Source organism: Pieris rapae, chromosome 8, assembly GCF_905147795.1.
Source record: "Pieris rapae chromosome 8, ilPieRapa1.1, whole genome shotgun sequence".
NCBI lineage: Eukaryota > Metazoa > Arthropoda > Insecta > Lepidoptera > Pieridae > Pieris > Pieris rapae.
The window spans coordinates 7,363,209-7,386,144 of NC_059516.1; the positions used below are offsets into that span (position 1 = coordinate 7,363,209).

The 22,936-nt window shown below is 32.1% G+C and overlaps 1 protein-coding gene across 1 annotated transcript; it reads right to left on the minus strand.

Moving 5' to 3' along the window:
* Positions 1 to 6,507: 6,507 nt before the first annotated feature.
* LOC110992165 (segmentation protein fushi tarazu-like) lies at positions 6,508 to 7,936 on the minus strand. Its single transcript, XM_022257875.2, has 2 exons — positions 7,029 to 7,936; positions 6,508 to 6,916 (listed from the first exon to the last, which is right to left on the minus strand). Exons 1-2 carry the CDS (start codon positions 7,909 to 7,911, stop codon positions 6,513 to 6,515), a joined length of 1,287 nt encoding a protein of 428 aa, XP_022113567.2. The 5' UTR covers positions 7,912 to 7,936; the 3' UTR covers positions 6,508 to 6,512.
* Between the last annotated feature and the right edge of the window lie 15,000 nt (positions 7,937 to 22,936).

Consider the following 22,936-nt stretch of genomic DNA (forward strand, 5'->3'; position numbering starts at 1 on the left):
TTTCATGATTATTGTTAATATAATAGACAAGTAGATGTTCAGCCTTTTGTGCCTGACATATGCCGTCTAGTTTTTGGATATACGGCAAGCCGGTTTTTCCTCACGAAGATTTCCTTCACAGTTCGAGCAAATGTCAAATGCGCACATAGAAAGGAAGGCCGTTGGTGCCGGGGATTGAAATTAGGATTTCTAGGATGATAGTCAAAGTATCCACAGTGTAACAGCTCTATATAACTGCCACGGGTCGATCGCATTTTAGCATCGGCCCCGTTACAGCGCAATCTATCATTTCCTCCATCTCCGCGCCGGGTTAAACACGTAAGTGACACTGACGCCAACGCCAAACAATGTTGACCCCTCTCATATCCTCCGCTCAAAGAAGAATTTCACTAAAACAACTTACTACTTAATATCTTCGGGGATCCGATTATATTGGTAGTTCTAGGTCACTTCAGATTTTCTCATGCGTCATGTAAGGTTATGTTCAGGTGAATGACACATGTTTTGATGTAGTTCAAGTTTGACAGTAGACTTGATGTAAAGAATATATGTATTTAAGATAAGTATCGACCTTTGTAAAGGACCGCTTTTTAGAGAGTATTATCTCTCTAATATGTAATACAAGAAAGTATTATATCTTGTTTTACATATTTATTTTTAGTCAGTAGAATATGCAAAATAATAAAAAATAATGATTTAAGCAGTTATCGATGAAGAGTAAAAAATAAATGTCTGCTTTCACCACGGCACCGATTTTAATTAAATTTGGTACAGGAATATACCTGACATTGGGACAGAACCCTGGTTATCACGTATTGAAAGAGGGTATAATTTGTATGGAAGTTTATTATCGTCTAGATAAATATACTTAATAAATTATTTTTGAAACAATTAATTTAAGCGACTCAAAAATGCACTAAAAAGTATTTAATAACAATATTTTTTATTAGTATGATTGGCCTATTAGTATGAAATGTATACCGTGTTAATAAGTTTACTTATATAAAAGGTATTAAGATGTAGGCTATTTTTGAAAAGCACATAATTCGTAAGACAGTCCTTATTTTTCCGAATGAATGTAATATTAGAGATTCAAAATAGGGAGCGCAAAAGACTTTGATTTTTACCATCACACCAAGAACTATCGTACATCAAAAAAACCTATTTAAACATACAAAAATTTCGATAAGCAATCACCCTCATCTCAGTAGCATTGATCTGCTTTCGAGCGATGCCAGTGAGGCGTTGTTGATAAATGATCCAGGACAATGCGCCCTGCAGATTCTTTTGTTGATCCCCGCTTTTTGTATGGACACTGTAAACGTCCGAAATGGACGGACAACGGTTTGTACAATTTTCGTAAAACGTTTGTGTTAGACGCGTACAACATATTTGGTCGTCAACGTGACATCTATTTTTGGTGATTAAAGAGAAATCTATAGGTTAAAGCGGCTGTAAACTGAGCCTTAAATAACGTTTATATGCGACTAATGTGATTCTTTAGAACATAATTTACTTAGATTTTGTAGTACGCTGCTTGAACCTTCCAAATAAAGCATGGGTCAAACGCAGCTTTGCGCTTGCCTTGTGTCAGTTTGAGGATTTAGATTAGCCTTCTATTAGCAACCTAGTATTAGAATAAAATACAGTATTAGACGACATAATCAATAAAAAAGATTCGGAGATTTACACGTCAATACACAGTAAAAGGCAGCTATTATATTCTTTATAGGAAAGTAGGTCAGTTTTCGTTGCCTATTCAAAAAAAAGTTTAATTCAATAAGCAATTCAGAGGTGATGTTTACATTATTGGTTGGTAAGTTATATCAAATAATAATATACTTTATAAATAATAAAGTTATACCTAGTTTTAGTATAAAACGGTTGGATTAATTATACCATAAAAACACTTACCTATGTCCATCAGAGTGAGCAGAGTTGGCTTCTGCGTGCGACTCTCATCCTTGAGGTGCGGAGGTATAGGATCGAACCCGGGCTTACCAATAGACATTGGGTCCTTGTGCGCATTAAACACATCAGGGAAATATCGTGTGTGAACCGACATGCTTAAGGCCCAAACTGCCAAAGAATCGTGTCAGGTAAGGAATTATATACGTGCCTATTTAAAAAAAAAATATGACGAGACAGAACTCTGAGACCATGCATTTTGCAACTGTCTTTTAAATATATGAATGGCTTCACCATACGTTCGATAACAAGCCAAAACGATATTTCACAGCCCTTACCTTTATTTACTAATCGAACATCAAATGTTGTAGCTAAGTTCGCTTTGTGTATATATAATTATCATCATCATCGAAACACTTATATTAAACATTAACACAACAACATTTATATGAAATAACAGAGCCGGTATCCTCGCTCGACGAATACCTAAGTATTGCAAGACAGCGAGGAAATGCTGCCAGCATTAAAGAAACATTGCCAGAAGGTCCAACCTTTTAAATTCATTATAGTTTTCTATTAATCAACAAATGTAAATTTAGATCTTCCGTTCTTTTAATTTGATTCGTGTTGAGACCACTAGCTTAAGTATACAAGTAAAATAACTATTAAAAAGCACGAATGCTTAGGGTAATTCTTTATTGAATATCTTTGATTTGGTAAAACATCTTAAGCAGTATACGTACATAAAAATACTTAATCAATAATAGAGTTGACTAAATTAGATAAAAATTAATTTTGTACTCTTATAATGACTATCTAAATAATATTCGTAAAAAACACTTTTCAAAAGGATTCTGTATCTTTATACAATCATTTAATTGACTTAAATGAATCAGCTTCTCAATCAAGTTTCTTTGAACATTTATCAACGAACACTTACGAATTCATACATCAAATAAAACGAGAGATAATTTCATATAATTAAAACATTCTCGACCGTTTGAATTCACCTTATCGTAATGAGAATACAATTTATGGTACACGATAAGTCATCTCTTTGATCGAACGTCTGGTGCAAGCTGCATATAATGAGGTACTTTTAAAGTATTTTTACTTCTACCTATAGGGTTACATGAGTAACTTTTTGTTACTACGAATAGTACAATATAAAGAAAACAGACGCCAGACTCGGAGATAAAAAAAGAAGAAAAGTAGACTCAAAACAAAATACGGCTAAAGTACTTAAAATTTAAATGTCTTCGTTACCTTAAATATATATATATATCTATACATATAAATATTTCCAAGCACAAAGTTACATTCGACAAGGCATAAATACTTTCTATGAATTAAAATTAAATCAATCGTGTGAGTCAGACCTGATGTGCGATTGAATAGAGGCTAATTAATGATAACGTCAAGCCGTTATTAAACATGTATTATCCAAAGAATTTCATAATCGATATTTGAGCACCAAAGGGATATGGCGTAGTGATCCCTTGATCATAGGTTGGATTCTGGAGAAACAATAAATGTTGGATAGAACCGCAGACATGTCGTACCAGATCAAAGGATCTAGACATGTCTAGATACTTTGATCTATGATCTATGATTTGGTTACGCAGTACGGGGTATACAAACACTGTATTGGTAAATAAAAATAAAACAGAGTTAAAATTATTTTCAGTTTACATTATAGGTATGTATGTATGTATAATGTATATGGTAAAAGATATGTTTCGATTTAATAATTATAAACTGTGAAAAAATAAACAACGGGTATAAATATAATTTCATGAACATAACATTAAAATAATTGACAATAAAAAAGACATACAAATATATTTTTGTGTAGTGTTAATTAATTGTAAAACAAAGATATTCATTCAAAAATAATATTCGTATATTATACCTGTTTAACAACACGTGGATGGAATAGGTACCTACTTAAAGGTTACTAGATAGAGACTAAGATTATGCTAATATTAATTGCTCAAATATATTTAAAAACTCACCAACTATTTATTAATCAAGAAAACATTACATTTAATATAAAATCAAAATATTTTACCCAACAAAATTCGATGTAAACACAAGCAGCCATCTTTGTTAAATGTCGGCCGCACATGCGCATAGCCCACCCTTAAATTTGGGGATGGTCGCTCCATCTTATTTACTCCATTGTAATACTGGCATAGCGTTCTCTTTCTTTCGGGTCTATTGTATTTTGCAAGTTAATTCACCGATAACTCTCTATATCGGTTCAATAGTGAGAAGTTAGCTGCGAAAATATTTATAAAACTTTTAAAATCTTTTTTGATTTAAACATTTTATATGAATTCCAAAATAGTCTTAAAGCTTTTTTATAGAGATTTTATAACAAATAATAATTAATTCTTTATCAAATAAAATCAAATCAAAAATTATTTATTCATGTTGGTAACATAATGTACACATATGAACGTCAAAAAAGAAATATAAATGGAATGCTTCTAATTTTACATTTACTGCCAGTTCCCAAATCAAGGGCGTAGAACGGAAGAGAAGAACTGGCAATAAACTCTTCGCCACTCTTTTTAATTTCCAAGTTTTTTCTTTATCCATGTATACAAATACAAAGTCACTTCAAAAATATTTAAATTAAACAATATTTTTATAATAATAATTTATTCATTGCAAGAATTTGGTAAAAAATGTCAAATTTTAGTTTATTTATTATTTATTCTGACATCTAAATACTCTTTACACTTTTACGCTAAAACGACTGAACAGATTTAGATTGTCAATGTTGTGTGATTGGCAGTGGTGTACAATCGGCTGAAGAACAACGGAAAATCGTCCGAGAATATAATAAAAAATAAACAAAATGAACACTTAATACACATAAATATATCAGAACTAATCTTACATACTAAAAGATGAAACAATCGATTATGTCCAAAATGTAATTATTTGCATATTTGCAACTTTGAATTGTTTCAATTTCATTTCAAATTTTAATACAAGTAAATGTTAGCTCATTACCTTTCTTTCCTTGATGACATACATACCTACCACACAGGATATCATAAAGGAGAAAATGAAATGTACTGAACTTACTTTAATAAACCTATACATTTATTTTTATACTTAGATTTAGAAATAATTTTAATAAACTAATTTTAATTTAATAAACTAATTTAAATGTTAATCATGTGATGTCTTTAAACCGATTTTATATCTATTACTAATATTGCAAATTTTGTTTCTCTAAAAAAAATATCTAAAGACGCACAGATTTCTCCAAACATATCTATAACAATCAACAGGATTACTAAGCAAAATTTTCGTTGACGGGTAAAGCCTTTAAGTAGTCAAAACATGTCAAATTAAACATTTAGTCCCTTGAGAGTAATCCTATTTCCAACACCTCAAAGGGTTAAGTAATCCAGTACGTCAAAACAAGTTAAAAAAAATCGCACGGCTCGCTAGACTAACAAAGGTATCGCAGGTACGCACCGGGATACGTTTTGTTTCTAATTTGAGCCAATTTTGTGAACTTATTTTAAAGCATCTGTAGTAGTTTAGGTAGTTTCAATTGTATTATTTTGTGGGAAAATAAACTAGTTCGCATAAAATCGAGTTTAAATAATATTTTCTTCATCTGTTATAATATAAATTCTCGCGGTTATCAAAATTCGATACACGTTGACAAGGATATTGAAATCATTTCTTTTTACATAATACATAAATTATAATTTTCGTTTTTATACCTGGATATATTAATTATCTCGTGAATATTTTTATGTATCTGTAGAATTATACGCGTAAAAAGAAGTCTATGAACTCTTGAACGTCCTGAGTTCAATATCTGGTGAAATAATAATTCGGGTTGTTCATACGAGTAGTATGAACATTTATGTAGGTTCAATAATTTAAATATCAATAAATAAAAACAAATATAAACAAGGTTCTGCATCGTTAAAAATTAACAGGATAAGAAATAAAAATCAAAAATATAAATCCTATACATGGGCAAGTTATTTGCAGACTTACATTTTAAATATTTTGCGGCATTTATGATAATTATTTTATGTAAAGATAGAAATAAAACGAATAAAATATTGGAATCACTCCTCTTTATTTATAGCGACCATGGATATTGACTAGAGAAGTATACATCTATTTATAATTTATTTTCATATAAATAATCAACCTTAAATATACACCATTATGTTTCTTGATTATAGGAACTATCTTTGTAATTACTAAAATCATACATTAAACAGTTACCCTACTATATACACAATATTCTACCCTAATCTATATTATATTTTTTAAATGTTTTACTATACATTTAATATTTCTTTTATATACAAAAGTAAAAACTAAAGAAATGAAGATTTGATAATATTAAACTAAAATAATGTAATACAGAAAAATATCGTTACATATTGCTTTTATAGGCTTTAGTTTACTAAATAATGAATAGCACTGTAAATGGTCGGTTATAGTAGGTACCTATATTTTACTACGGGTGTCAATTGAAAGGAATGGTATAATGAATTTTAAACCTAAAAAAAATTAAGATTTTGCCTATTTGTAAAATAGTGACTAAATACGTATCACATTTTTGGAATCATACCACCATAAGAAGGTAAGCAATGCTGAGGTACATTAGCATGATTTAAAGTGCTGTGGCCTACGTTATAATTAGGAAACTCTGGAATCCCAGGCATTGATCTATTATCCATGTAGTCTGCCAAGTTTGGAAGCTTTGTCGCACCGACGTCATCCACGCTATACGGGTCAGGGGAGTTTGTAAGCTTACCATCTTTCTTTGCTTTCATTCTGCGGTTTTGGAACCAGATCTTTATCTGCCGCTCCGTAAGGCCTAGGGCATGTGATACTTCTATCCTCCGACGCCTTGAAAGATACTTGTTGAAGTGGAACTCCTTTTCTAATTCTAGTGTTTGAAACCTTGTGTATGTTTGTCTTGTACGCTTTGATCCCTCCTTTTTCTCGTCACCTGAAAATAAACATTATAAATAAGATTGGTTTACTCGGGAGATAAGGGTTATGTTAAGCTTATATACTCGTAGATTAAAAATATATTTAATGCAACAAAAGGTAATACGTACTGCCACTACTCTTCATCCACGGATAATACCCTTGCGTTTCGGGTATAGTCGCCATTTTGTTCTCAATATAATCCTCATTGTTGCCGCCTGCGTCGACCCTCGTCATCTCCTGACAGCTCTCTATGGTATTCGCCGATGACTTTACACCTTTACAGTCGGCGATCGGCCTTCCCACTTCGTTGCTCCTGGCTTTAAGTTCATCAACATTGTTTTTATATCCACCGTGAAATTGCGGCAAATTGTGATCGTTTTCAATCTTGGTTTCAGTTTTTTCCCAATTCTCCACATCGGTAGAATGATACATCATTTTTTGTATCGTTTCTTGCGCATATGTGTCACTGAACTTATTAAGATATGCGTTTGACTTTGATTTTGTTAGCAAAGCTCTTAGGTTCGGAGAATCGTCATCTTCTGATTTAATTGCGCTTGACACGCTATGCGGGGATCCATAGCTTGTTTCGGGCAAACTACATTGACTGGGAGAATTAACTGGCTTTACGGCTAGTCTTGCGTCTAACACTGCATTATTCACTGGAGCACTGTTACCCTGATACTCGTAGTTGTCATACTGTTGTGAATAGTAACTCATTTCCCTCCACTTATTTATCATTTCAATATTCGCGTGACTATTGCCATTTGCGTAGTTCATGGAATAATTTTGCCAATTTGCGGGTTCGGATTTTATACAGTTCTGATCGTTGGGTCCGTATTTTGCTACGTTCTGGCCACTGTAATCACTGTTTTGGTTATAAGCGTTTTGGTAGTTGTAAAAATGAGGTGATATCGGGTACTGATGAGCATAGTTGTAAGGTTTAGCACTTTGAGAGTTCACTTCACTGTTCCACATTTCATTCGCTCTGTTAGTAGTTGCAACTGATGACATCTTTTCACTAAAACAAGGTGATACGATTCACGACATGTAGGCTATCACTAAATTTGGATTACTTTGCGTAGGTGCACTGTCCACTAGGTTGACTGCGAAGCGAATGCAATAAGTGCATCGCGCAAACACGACCCTAACAACTGTAATACTTTTATGTGACCTAAAAAAAGTTTGGGGAACTCTTAACAATAGCGTCACCATTGTCCCTCTGCGAAGTTGTAAAACCAGATGTTGTGTCCCTTTCATTTCTTATCTAACAAGGTTGGTATAATGAGTTAGACAGAGTGAGAAATATGAAGAATATTAGGGGGAATTGTTCGCAAATATTCTGTAAATCTTTGTAATGCCAATATTTCCAATACTTTTGCGTTTGTGTGCGTGCATCAGTACGGGAAAATCATTGATTGAGATTTGGTTGTGTGTGTGTGAGAGGGTGGTATAGATTGATTTTATTCTATTATTGGTTTAGTGTAAAGCCGCGTATGTGTGTCACTGTGTTGCAGGCATGATTGCAATATACAGCCTGATCACATTGTAGAATTATTTTTTTATTTAATACAATGTTTGCCTAAAAATATATATTATATTAGAACTGTATTAACAGGCAGAAACCCTGAAACATATTATATATATGGTGAACTTATCCATACGATGGGGTTTGGTGAATTATACTGATTGATTGAATTAATTTTATAACAAAATATATTATATTGTTTCGTGAAAGTTTTATCCACACCAAAACATTACCTTAAGTGATTATAAAATTAGAGAGTTACAATTTTTGAGATTTTTCTGTGATGTTGTTTCTTAAAACATCCTGTATATATTTGCACATAACTCATGTCGAACAGTTCAATCGGGGGCCGCGACAATAGCACAGTATGCGCTGCGCGTGCGACACTACGACGGGAATGTAATTAATTATGGCCTTAAATAAATATAATTTTGATTTTCTTTAGCTTTTTATTCTAGGTTTAATATGAGGCATTTATTAAATTTTTCGTCTTTTTTTATAGATTCTTAATTCGAATTTGTTCAAAATTCCTTTCATTCTTAAGGCAGTGCCTGAATTTTTAATGTAAATGTTGTCGTGCCAATATTAATTTATTATGATGTACTGTCCTACACTTACACACTACAAAAATATAGGAAGCTAAAATCACTATTTCTACTATGAATAAATTTAATTTAATTTTATATTATTATTTTAATTAAAAAAGCTAGCCATTCAGGAGACTTTTATTTCGGTATATAAAGGAAAAATTATATAAGATGTCAGCCTACTTATAGGCAAACATTACACGGAAGGAATAAAAAATTACAAAGAAAAAGAAAATTGATTTCAAAGTGTGACGCGGGCAACTATGCATATACACCCCAGGCTTTTTTCAATAGCTGAGTTTGGGCTCAAACGCGTTCTTCGAAAATTACTTAATTAAATATAATTAATTGTATTTAATACTGTACAATCAATTTACCAATAGAAACTACTGTGGAACATGAATTGGTTGCAAACATGATAGCGTATGTGTTTTGTATAATTATACAGAACGTAAATAAATAATACACTAATAGGTACACTAGTTACACATTACCAAAACTTGCCTTATCATGCCACGTATGCGCTATTGAAAGCCCAATCGCAACACGACATATGGATTCTTTGTTGAATCCAACATCTGTTATACACGTCACACACCCACCAATGTATATAAATCACGTGTCTAGTTTACACACCTAGTGTATAATTCGAACTTCTAAATTGCTGTTAAAATATTTGTATAAATTAGATCGATAATAAAATCAAGGTTTTTAATAATTTTAAATTATTTTCCACATTCCTCTAAGTTCAACTACCAGCCACCGAGCAACTTCTAAGCTCTAACCATCCAATTCCTGCTAACTCGTTGTCGTTCCTTAGCTTTGTTCTACTAGCATATCTATTTCCTGCGAGGCCTGTTAAAGATGAAAGCTGATGATTATGTATTAGAATGTTAAGGTTTCGTTTGATGATTTTGGAATCGTTTATATCGGCTCCGTTATGATATGTAAGTAGTAAATATATATAGTTAAAACAAAAAAATTCTCTCTTAAATTTGTATTTTTGTATTAATCATAATAGTGTACCTTCAGACACCAAGGTTAAATAATTTAGTTGGTGTTACTGTACTATATATTTTCGTTTGTAAACTTTTGATAATAAATCATATAAATTTAAGAGTATTTGAAATTGTAAAAGGCATATTAAAGTTATAAATCAAACCCTCAAAATATTTTCAATAATGGATGTATTAAATTAAGCAAACAAAATTGTTTTTTAAAATCAAACAAATTGAAATAATTGTTCAACCAAACATCCCAACCGCGAACCAAAAATTGCATGGCTGGCCTATTCACGTCACCAAATCGTAATGACCCACGATCATTGCAAACCAAATAAATTGTAGTAGTCAATTTAAATCATGAGTTTTAAATAATTCTTTTAGTTTAAGTGTTTCAATTATAATTGACATTACCTGTATAAATAAATACTATCGTTAGTATTATTTAGTTAGTATTATTAGTTATTTGTGCAAGTCTATTTATATCAATAGTCGATCTGAACCTGAATTTGTTGTGAAAGCTTGTTTTGAATAAGATTTAGATTATTTTATATACCTTTTACATTACTAAGAAATACTTGATAATTTGTGCTATAACTTGAGACAAGGCTAAATCTTTTCAGCACTTAGTGATTTTTCTGCTCCAGCTCTGGTAAAGTAGAATAGATCAAGCAATTTTCATATTTGTATTACTGTTAATATACATTATTACACCTTATTATTTATTAAATTATCTATAAAATATACTAGGAAATGGATTTTTGGAAATAACGTCGGAGACGAGCTATAATTTAACTTGTTAATAAATGTGAATAAGGCCACAGTTTTATTCCAATTTCACACCGAATTCCAGACTCAATTCTATTGAAACCATTAATTTTAAAAGATTATAACACTGCGCGTATTCGTCATATAAATTTACACCGTAATACTATGCAATACGTTCTGAAATTCAGTATGTTTTAAGCGATCCAGAAATGAATTTGTTAGCTCTTATACAGTAGAAAATAAAATTGATTTCGCCAAAGACTAGTCAATGTAAACCTATGGTAGTGACAATATGAACCATTAATCTTGCGAAATCAATCGTTGGCTTATTTCGAATATTGTATAGAGATATTTACTTACGTATTTTTAAATAGGAAAAAACATCTGTCTGAGCCTTTGGACAAAAAATTCTAAGAATTGTGATAAAATAGGTAAAATGTTAAAGTAGCTGAGTTTTATTGCACCTCAAAGGGCCGATATTTGAAACAGAAACAGAAGGCGGCATGTTTTAATGAACAAACAGAGTTATCAGTTTTTATTGCCAGTGTAAAACAAGGCCAGTAATTCTATTGATTACACGCCGCTCTACCTGAGTTTGCGAATTTTATGATTACTTATTGTTATTAAAAATAACGATTTTCGTTAGTAGATGATGCGAACATGTGGATTTTATTTCAATACAATTTTTATAATAATCAACAACGTGCGACCTGCTTGCGTTTTTTGTGGCAATTGATGTTTGCATTCGATCGTGAAACAGCATGTCTAACCTCCTCAATATTAAAAGATAGATTAGAAATGTGAGGCTAAGAATTGTGTTAAATCGCCACGTAGTAAATTACAATATTATTGATAACTATTGATTTACTGTTGTGCATGTATTAGATATTATTCTATTGCGTAAATATATTGTGTATGTTAGGTATATCTTGCAAAGCGGAAAAACGGCACGAATCTGAGTTCGGGATTTGAAACAAATAATTAATTTCTCTGTCACGTAGTATTGTAGAGAGCAATGGCTTAAGTAGCTTTTAAATTTGATGTTTATTTTTTAATAACATATTACGTTATTAACGTAATTTTATATCTTGTATAAAATGAGTACCTTTTATTATGTTGTATTGTATGTCTAAGTAAAATCTACGTAAAAGTTTGCGTACTGTGAATAAACACCTAACGGGTACCGGCAAATGTGTCGTATTAAAGAGAAAGTTTCATTGGCAAAACCTTTTTGCACTTTTTTGCGATGACAATATTCATTGTTTAAGAAATAAAAAAGCAGACGAATTTAAAACAATAAACTATACAAATTGAAAACAATGTCGGCAAGCTTACAAGGAACAAAATATTTTGTTAAAAATAAAGCTTTTTATCTCTGTTTATGGAAGCATAATGGTAGTAATCATGAACAATTTGTCTGTAGTCATGGTTTTTTTGAAACGTTTCGACACGCGTCTATAACATGTAGATACTATGGGACAACATAGCAATGTCGCTCAGGTCTATTTTCAAAATACAGTTTTATAAAGAGCGAATAAAGTCGATTTGTAGAAAAATTACGGCTCGTAGCAATTTACGAGGATATATAAAACATATGTCGAAGGTAGGATTGTAACAAATAAATACATGACTATTTTTTTGTTAGTGGGCATATGTTCATTTGATTAAAAAAAAACACACGCGCAATCCCCGAAGGCCCTTTTAGTTATCCGTTCTTTAAACGTCTTATTACTGTCTATAATAGAAATAATTTGGTATATACAAACAAATAAGCCAATAAAACTTTGTCAAAACATACAAAATATAATTTTAGGCGTATCAAATTCAAAAGCTTATAATGTACCTAAATAATTCTAATCTGACTAAAAAAAAATATTTTTTTCTAGACCTACTCAATCTGGCTCACTGCTGGTGGTGTTCTCTGTGTATATTAGTGTATATATTCATATGTAATTTTTCGAGTGAAATAAAACACTGGTCTGACAATTTATTGATTAACCGGTGAAGTCGTATGTATTACGTGTTAATGATACTTTTGTACGTGTCTCTAGCCTCTGTTATGGTATAATTGATCTCGATTTTGGTAAATAAACACCGTGAGCGCCGGTCAACTGTGCACATAATCTCCTGCCACATTAGAACGCCGCTTTCATAAGGATCATCGTACACTAAATCGTTCTTAGTGATTCGAGTCTTAGACAAGAAAAAAGGACACGTTCAGGCGATGCTGGTTTGCTAATGTTATGCTTAATGTTAGAGTGGACACGCCATGAACTAAAAAAGGTTCAAAATAATGAAACTCCTCGTCCGGAAATCTTTAGGCCTTCGCCTAGTGGATAGAGTGTTCGACATTCATCCCTAAGGCTGTAGGTTCGATTCCCGGCTATGTCTTTTATTTATTGGAATCTCGCTGTTGACTTTAAGTGCCTTTGTGTGTTGTTGTGACTCCAGGGGCTTCTCCTGCGAGTCTCGGACCTCTAACGGCAAGATGGAAGCTCTCTGGTCACGGAACATGGATTCTCATAAATCGCACCTGGAGCGCCTGAAGTCAGTGGATATTGAGAAGGGGCACAATGTGCGAAGACTACATTAGCGTAAGACTAGAAGATACTGGCCTTGTACAATGTACTTATTTATTATTTATTACGGACGTACATGGAGCTATGAATGGAACTCCTAGATATTTGGCGGATTTCTGCCATGGAATGGCTTGCCCGTACGTATTTTTTGACGCGGTTATTTCCTCGATGTTGAGTGAGAGCTGAAAGAAAAGCCTAAATGGACTAAGCAGACGTTTTCTTAATAAAAATCGTTGTATAAAAATATAATGAGCTTGAACAGTATAATTTATTGTTACAGAGCTTAAATTTCTCGCGTGGGCACAAAATATAAAATCCTTATTTACATGTTACACAGTAGATGTCGGCCAATACACTAGTCGTGAGCTTCCGTCCTATAGGGCTTTAATAGTAAAGGAATGGATAGTTCACTATATCAGGACTTTATTGTGAAAAAAACGTTTATATTTACCTTATTATACCCTTGATGTTTGATAAATTCAACTTCTAAATTCTCACCATATTAACCAATTCTAACCGCAGTGTAAGATGATCTTTACATGCCCCTCTATGCACAGTCATTAATCAGAACTTCGATCGTGGACTCCTTACAATAGGGCATACTCTGAGTCGCGTACGATCCATTAGAATAACAATAATTACTTTTTACCTAATATGAGAATTTTAACATACGGTAGAAATTTTTCTTTATAACGAAATATTTAATATAGTTCACCTTAACAGTCCCTATTTTACTGGACTAGATTAAATTAAATTCTATAATTTTATTTAACGTATATTGTTGGTATTATATCTATTTCAATTCGTGAACAGTCCAACTTTAATCGAAGTCGGCTGAGCAGTTTTTGTGAAAAATACATTAACAGAGAGGGGACATGTATAAGATTTATAAAAACACGTTCTTTTACTTTTCAGATAGACACTGACTTTTAATTAATGCATCCTACGTTCTGGCTATACTAAGTTAATATAGAACAGGCAAGATTGAAATTGTTCTATTTTTGAATTTGAAATGCTAATGCATGTAGCACGAAGCATTTAGGCATGTGAATTCCTTTGATTTATAGATTTTTGTTTCGAAATGAACACCTGTGGTACAAGCTTTTTTTATGTTAATGTCATGTTAAGTGTGTGAACACCCACAAGTATAATATATCAATCGTTTCGCAACATCAAATATTGTTCTAAATACTAAAATACTAAGACAATTCACGATTAATAAATCACATTAGCTGAAGTAAGACGGGGTGCGTGATTCTAAACAAAACACTCCGCGTTTGCTCCAAGAAAAACACAGAGCGACTGATTTACGAGACAATATTATTCAAGAAATGTAGCCAGAAATAAAATTAATAGTGGAAATATAAAATTAACACACATTTCGCATACTTAACATCGTATAAATCAGGTAATAGAATTTCTCTATTATGTTTTAGTATTTGGATTGAGTGAGGTTCAAAGGAAATGAAAATAGCTGTTGATGTTAATATATTCTTCGATCTCAATATCATATCTATAATCTAAGGTTTATGATTTTAAACTGGCATGCCAATTTGGAAAAGGAATTCAGTAAGTTAACTCACTAAGAGTTTTCCTAACAGTATAAAAATTAATGTAGGAAAGGATTTATATCAATATCTCGAAGGTTTGGTTTGGATTCAAATGATACAATATTCGTTTCTAGTTTTTATTAAAATAATAAACTAAAATAAAAAATGTTTTCGCTATAACTGTGAAATGGAACGAAATGTTTTGAATTTTTTAGTTATTGACAACCCGTCTTTCGTCAGAGGGTTACCAAATGTTCCTGAACTTTTTTATTAAGCATGCAGAGGTGTGGTGACTGAACTTGATTGAAAGGCACGAGATCCACAGACTGACCACCTACTCGCTGGACCGACCAAGTAAAGCTCCTCACAAGCAAGCTTTATGATACAGGCGCTAAGATGTGCGTACAACACCACGAATGGTGGTGGAAGAACGTGACTAAAGAAGAAGAATTAAGTAATTAAACATTTACAGTAAGTACATTTAAAACGTATATTGAAGAATGTCAAAATAAAATAATTATTTTTTCTCAGCTGTCCATACCCAACATTTTCCATGGAAACTCTGAATAAGATTGATTGTGTTTGATAGAATCGTCGTATTTTTTCCCGATGCCACAACGTTATCATATCACTGGCATTTCATGTATTCAGAACATGGGAGGCATAGAGCGGTCGAATATTAAAATAACGGGTGTAGATTATTTTTTGGGCCTGGCTCATTATGGTGCCTTAGAATATGAGCTATTGGTTAGTAGAAAAAGGTTGTATTTATCTATTTGGTTAATTTACTTGACATCGCTTACATGGCCATATGTTTAAGTTAAATACACCCAAAAGTATAGTCATAAGTTATAAATTTAGATGTAGGTACGTTGAAGATCAGTAACCAAATAAGGACTATTATCTATATAAAGGAGTATTATCTATTTTTTTTAATTTCACTTAGAAGTCTCCACCTGTTTCTATGCTCGATATCTATATAAAAGGCCTTGGGGGATGCAGAAAACCTTGACGAGTCAATGAAAATGATATCGCGAAACATAGGAATACACTTAATGTATCTCTATTCGCGATATCACATGGTAATCAATCATCTTTTATGCGGTGACAGTTCTTCAATACTCCTATATTTGCAAAAGTAATTTCGTAACTAGTTGCAAAGATAGGATTTTAGTGTTACTTAACATCGTAGGATTTTGTATATTGCATTTAACTGCACCTTTTTAATAGGCGTAATCTATATCTGCACCTGTTATGCCGAATCTAATTTATATGTATGTATTTTTGTAAAGGGGAAAAATATACTGATTTGCAGTGGAAAATGTGTCAATTATATTGACAATGTACTATTTTAATGTGGAAAAATGAACAAAACACATATTATCAGTGTAAATCTTTAACTAAAAAAGAGAGTGTATACGCGTTAGAAGTTATTTCTTTGACGGTAAATATTAAAATTAATCAAAAAGGTTTTATTTAAATAAATAAATTATTTATTAGTAAATACTATCACTGTCGTATATAAAATTGATTTTAAAAACCAAAATAATATTTATTTATTTCTTGTGATTAATTGTACTGTTACGAAACACGTATTCTAAGTATAAAAATAATAGAATATAAAACTTGAACATAGTTAATAATTTCCATGCCACTTAGACCTAACTTTACGATGTCGAATTTAGGTGTTGGTGCGTGCATCGTATAAATTCACTCTCATCATTTTTCTCCATCGCACCAAATGAAGTATAACTTCAAAAATAAATAGTAAATATAAAGTCTTATTCTTCTGGTACCACTTTATTGGCTTATTGCTAAAAGGTTGGCTGTTAGCAACTTCAATTATTTGGTAACACGCGCTAGTCTAAAAATCTCCTCGTCGGATGTGATGCTTCCTTCTAGCAGCTTCTATCAAATGTAAAGTACTGAGGTGAACATTAATTTTATCAAGATGAATGCGACTATATTACCACATTGTAAGCCACACAAGATGTACACTTTTAGATGTATATTTTATTACCTCTATCCGTATACGACGCAAACCCTAGAACAGTTTATAAGTTTTCATTTGAAATAAAAAGTGTAAAATATTTGAATCAGTTATAAAAAAAGTGTATTCATTCTACAATATTTGTTTGATCAAAGAAAACGATACTGTGCATACCTCATGCCTCGAAAACAAAACCGAACCGCTAATTTCCATTCAAACAGAAATTTCGGTGCCTAGGTATCACCCGTCAATACTCAGGCGAGTACATTCAGAGCGCAACGTTGACTAACGACCTGCCAATCAGACCCTCACTTAATTGGAAATCCGTGTTGGTGAAAACCACCCCCGTTTGCCTTTTGTTACTAAAAAATTAACGGAAAGGATTAAGGTGTTATTTGTATTTAAAATTTTATTCATATTTATGTATTTATTTCTATTTTATCTTTTGGAAATATCAAAAAGGTTAGTCGACATCACGGGAGACCGAAGAGCTGGCCTCTGACAAAGAATTAGTCTAGCTATTCAAAGGGGGAACGCTGCCAGTATCTTCGGAGCCTTGCTTTAGTTATTACATTTTAAGGTTAGTTATTAGTTATATTATAATTATGTCACTAGGAATTATGTTTAAGTTTATTTGAATCTTTTATATAGAAAAGACATGTGTTGTAAGAAAGAACTGATGCTCAAAATACAATTGTGGCACAGCGTAGACATGAATGACTCGATATGGAGAAAGCCTTTGCCAAAATGAATGTATAATAAAATATATGGAAATAAAATAATAGGCTGGTATCTTAAAAAGTGTTTACAATTAGAAAGTTGCGATTTTGGCATGGCTGAGAATATATACCCCGCTACCTAATTACCCTATATTGTTATCCAGTTACCATGTAAATAATTCACAGTTCTTTATACATATTTGAACCTGAACCATCTCCAAAAACCGTCTAAAAAAACCTTCAATTTAATACAAGACATTCTTAGTTATTCTGTAAACTCTAAATACGTGTGGAAGTTCCTAAAAACTTTAATCCAATTAAGTCCGCTTAGGAGGCAGTATGTAAACGGGTTATGTATTTTCTAAATGCCGACATGTTGGCGTAAAAGTGCAGGCGTCAAGTGTATGGTAATTTTGCCGACACGAATTCCTGTCAAACTCGCTCACTGTTAATGTCTTTGGAGTGTATCTTAGTGAAGATATGACGATGGTTTTATTTATATATATTTTTGGTTATAATTTGAATCTGCACAAAAATATTATTTAATTTACCTCTGGCATTGAGAGTGTCTATGGGCGGCGGTATCACTTAACAACAGGTGAGCCCCCTGCCCGTATGCCCCCTGTTCTATAAAAAAAAACATTACAATCTCGTGTAACTTAAGACTAATGAGTAATTTAAAACAAATAAAGTTTACTGGAAATGATGTCTAACTTAAAGTGTCCAATATCACTATTTAGGTCTCGTATTAAGGGGAAGATAAGTTCTTGTGTACTATTTGTTTTCCGCTTAACACTATTTAGCTATTAAGACTAACGTGTACTCACACGTTTCGTCCGCTAGGCCCAATCAATAACTATTATTAACACATTTCAGGGTTATTATTATCTATTTAATAAGAATTTGTCAAATGTAGAGTGTAGACGATAATTTCGACTACAAATAAATATGTATGTATGGCTTTATTAATAAAAAGAGAAAAATAACTGTTTTGTATAGGTAAAATGAGTTGACAAAATATACTTCATTTTTTTTTTCAATTTACTGGAATTTTCCATAGAATGGAAAATTAAATAGAATTTGAATATTTTAATAATTCATGGAATTTTGTACTAGCACTAATACATATCTTTCTCTTCAGTCAGTCGCTGATGTCTGAGCGTCCTGGACAGCAAGGCATAATTTTCAGAGGTTGAATGTCGGTCAACTGGTTGGTGTACGACCACGTGATCGTTGCCTTCTGCGTTACCAACCATGATTACTTTCTTTAAGTTCTCATCGCCTCTGCGCATTGTATGATTAATACATATACGAAATCACGATACAAAGGATTTATTTAATATACAATTCCGAGGAAGCAAACTTTTAATACGCTGGTCCATATAAATCCAACAGTTTCACATCTCGCCTTCCTTGTTTGGGGATATTAAAAAATTGTTCCGGCCACCGTGTCTAATCTCCCACAGCCGGTGTATGGAGAATAGAGAATATTTGTGAAAACATTATAATATGTGCCGATTAGATAATGCCTTAGGGAAACGAAGTTAACTTACCCAATTAAACTTCAGCCGCCATTTTTTACAGGTTGCGATACTCAGATCAGTACCGGCAATATTCAGAGGTACTATATTTGTTACGTGTTAGTTGAATGCTATGGCATTTAAAGTCATTTATATACATGCCAAAATATAGAATCTAATAATAATAAATAATAACTAAAAAATAATAAATAGAAAAAAAATTAAAAGTTTGGTGCCTGTGGCAGTTTACTTTCAACGCTGGAAGCAATAATAATTAATCTAATTATGTTCTTTACTTCGTTTTTACGTTTGTGATAAGTGTAGGTACTAAGTGTACTACATAAGGTTTAAAAAATAAAAGTTATGAATTATTTATTCAGTTTTAAAGCAAACACTTACCGAATTGAAGCTATGTATGATTGTAAACTTATAATTATTAAACATAATTTTAAATTTATCCGTGGTCACGGTGGCCACGCCACGCTGTAAAGCACGCGAAACTTCGGATTTTCGTGTTTTCTTTAAATGTGTCAAAGCTATGTTAATTAAGGACAAAACTTTATTTATTCAGTATAAAAAAATATCACAACTATTCGTTTTGTTTGACTGTAGCTACTCTTTAGTTAATTGCTTGTATATTCAAGCCCAAATAAGTACCTATATTCAAAAACACGGCGTTATTAATATTAAACTACGTCTTTTAATATATGTAAATTAATTAATATAAAGTAGACGAAAGAAGAGAAAGAAGGGAATAACTAGAAAATATATTGAAATTAAAAACTTGTTTGGTAATATAAAATAATAAAATTAGACTATCTAAAATTTATAACAGTCTGTAATATTGTTGAAAAATTCATTTAAATAGAAAATCTTAACAATAAAACATAGGTAGGTATATCGTATCCAAGTTTCTCATCCACAAGACTAAAAAAATGATTGTCGAAGTTACTACGGTCTAACCAATTGCAACAGCATAAATAGTAATTTTTATAACTTGAAAACATCTTTTAACTTCATTTTAAAATGTATGCTATCTCTTAATGAGGTGCCCATATTAATCTAACGCCATCTGACAACTGTACAATGATTTAGAAACTTTGCGGAAAATATTCGTAACAGCGCCACCTCTGTGTGGCAAGTCGAACTAATATCATCCCTTATTTTCTAAGGGTTGCGAAATAATAACTGCAATACAGCGCCACTGGCGAATAAATCAAATTTCTCTAGAAAATTAGGAATACCGAACATTTTTTAATAGTACCTACATATATGTACTTAAATATTATTCATACCCTCAAGGGGCCGTTCAATTATTAGGTAATCAAATTTACTGCAATTTATGCCCTCCTCCTCCTCTTGTCAGCAAAAGTAAGCAATGCTCTCAAAAATAATAGTACTTACCTAAACGTATTAATTTTTTATAGGAATCCATGAAAATGCATTTCGTTTTCTATCATAGACAATATGTAGGTGATTACTTTTGACGTAATCACCAAATAAGAAAATTCAAAGAGCAATCTCCCCTCTATTAGTCTAACTATCCTCCATTTGGTGCTTACGTAATACTTGAACGACCCCCAAGACGTAAACATTAACACACACACTAATTATATTATATATAATTTAATTGGAATTCTTTTAGTAAGAAATTCTAGTTTGAAAAGATATGTAAAGATTTCTAAGCAAGAGCCGGTCATTTAATTGAATTTATTTTTCCTATGTGTAAGTATTAGAAATTAAACTAATAAGTAGTGTAGAAATATAGTCAAAATATTCTTACAAGTATTATATATTATTTGGCCATCCTCAATCAGTTGATGCTTTTTTATAGGTAAATGATAAAACAGTTACGGGACGCCTAAAAAGGGCAGTCATCGCACGCCCATGGACATCCATTTTAATGTGTGCGTAGTCGGCCTTTGAGGGTGGAGTCTGCTCTTTTTTTAAATTCTCCCATGGAAAATGCCCACCAGGTGTCGTCGATTCCATAGGTTGCAAAAGAAAATGTGAAGCGAATCGTGGAAGATTTTCAGCCATCAAAGTGATGTGAATGAAATTTTGAGTTAAACTACGCAATTAATTCGCCGGTGCTAACGATAAAATAGTATAACCTAAAAATAAAATCAGAGATAATATATTTAAAATTATAACAATTATGTTTTCAATGTAAGAGTGACTTAAAGCGCACACAGAATAGTTCAATGTCACACAGGTCCACATGACAGAGAGTCACGGTCCAGCCACTAAGCCTGCATAGAAGAATATAAATTATGTAATAGTAATATTAAAGACAATATTGTATAATGGCTGTTCCGAACAGCGATATCGCATTATTAGCTTCACATACAATTCGGCTTCAATAACGTTTCGCGTCTTGAATTTTAATCTGCGTGATGTAAGAAAGTTTTTGTTCAAGAAAATGGCAAGAAGAGTGAAGTTTTAGAGTTTTAATAGCTTGTAATGTACGAGATTTACGGCTGTAACGAGCTATCGTTAACAGAAACACGTTCGTCCTTGCCAATTGTTTGAAAACTTGAAATTATCATAAGAACATTAGATAGTGTATTTACGTCAATAAAATATTATTTTAGTTCATGTTAACTTCAAATCAAATTATTTAGATAGATATATTAATAGAACAGTGTTGGCCTAGTGCCTTCAGCGTGGGACTCTCATACCTGAAATCGTAGGTTCGATCCCCAGCTGTGCACCAATAGACTTTCTTTCTAAGTGCGCATTTAATATTTGCTCGAACGGTGAAGGAAAACATCATGAGGAAACTGACATGTCTTAGACCCAAAAAGTCGACGACGTGTGTCAAGCACTGGAAGCTGATAACATACTTGCCTATTAGATTTAAACATGTTCATGAAACAGATTCAGAAATCTGAGGCCAAGACCTAAAGAGGTTGTAGCGCCACTGTTTTTTTTTTATATTAATAGAACAGAGTTAAGTATACTTTCTTACCTTCGTTATCGCATTGTTATAAATAATATCTTGTTTTGTCTCGTAATCTCTTTTACATAACCACTCCAATTAAATACACATTATCGAATCTGATACTGTAAAAGTATGTCTATAAAAGTATGTAAATAAAAAAAGACTAACACGATGTAAGGATATACGAATTTTCATATAAGAATAGTCAAAACGTCTAATAAATTCCAAGAGAAGTATTAAAGGAATATATAATGAAGATATAGGTGTGAGAAATTAAAAGCTCAAGAGGCCGGTACACCACAAATCGCTTAGTGCTTTCCCTCCCGTCCTAATGGCAGGCCAATTAAAAGTTTCCTCTTGCTCCCTAGACAGGGATTGTTCGAGCTGTAAAACTGAACATCTGAGTATCCGAACATAATGTATTTGAGGTTGGCGATTAGCATTTTGATGTCGCGCCAACGAATCGCCAATCAGTGTAACATATTGAGTCTAGTTGGAATGATTTAAATCATTTTTATTATACTTTTATTCTTATCGAATATAACCGTACCGAATAAAATGTTAATAATTATTTTCTTAAATTTTACAAAACAATTTTGTACAAGACTCTGTATTACTTTACTATTTGTTTACTCATTATGTTTAGTCACTATTCGTAAGTAAACGCTTGCCAATAGATTAATATAAATTAAGTCGATATTAAACAACGCTGAAGACAAAATTAAATTGATACTTGTAAGTGTTAATAAATTATTTAAAAAGTAACCGTTCTTAATATCCTCGTTACAGCGTAAACACAATTAGAAAGAGACAAATAAATAGATAGTTTAGTCAATAGTAGTTTGTAGGTTTG

What these genes read in the sequence shown, in the direction of transcription:
- LOC110992165 (XM_022257875.2), bottom strand. Translation starts at nt 7,911, where the DNA reads ATGTCATCAGTTGCAACTACTAACAGAGCGAATGAAATGTGGAACAGT. An exon ending in GTGGATGAAGAGTAGTGGCA is followed by an intron (nt 6,917 to 7,028) that starts GTACGTATTACC and finishes GTTTATTTTCAG; the next exon opens with GTGACGAGAAAAAGGAGGGA.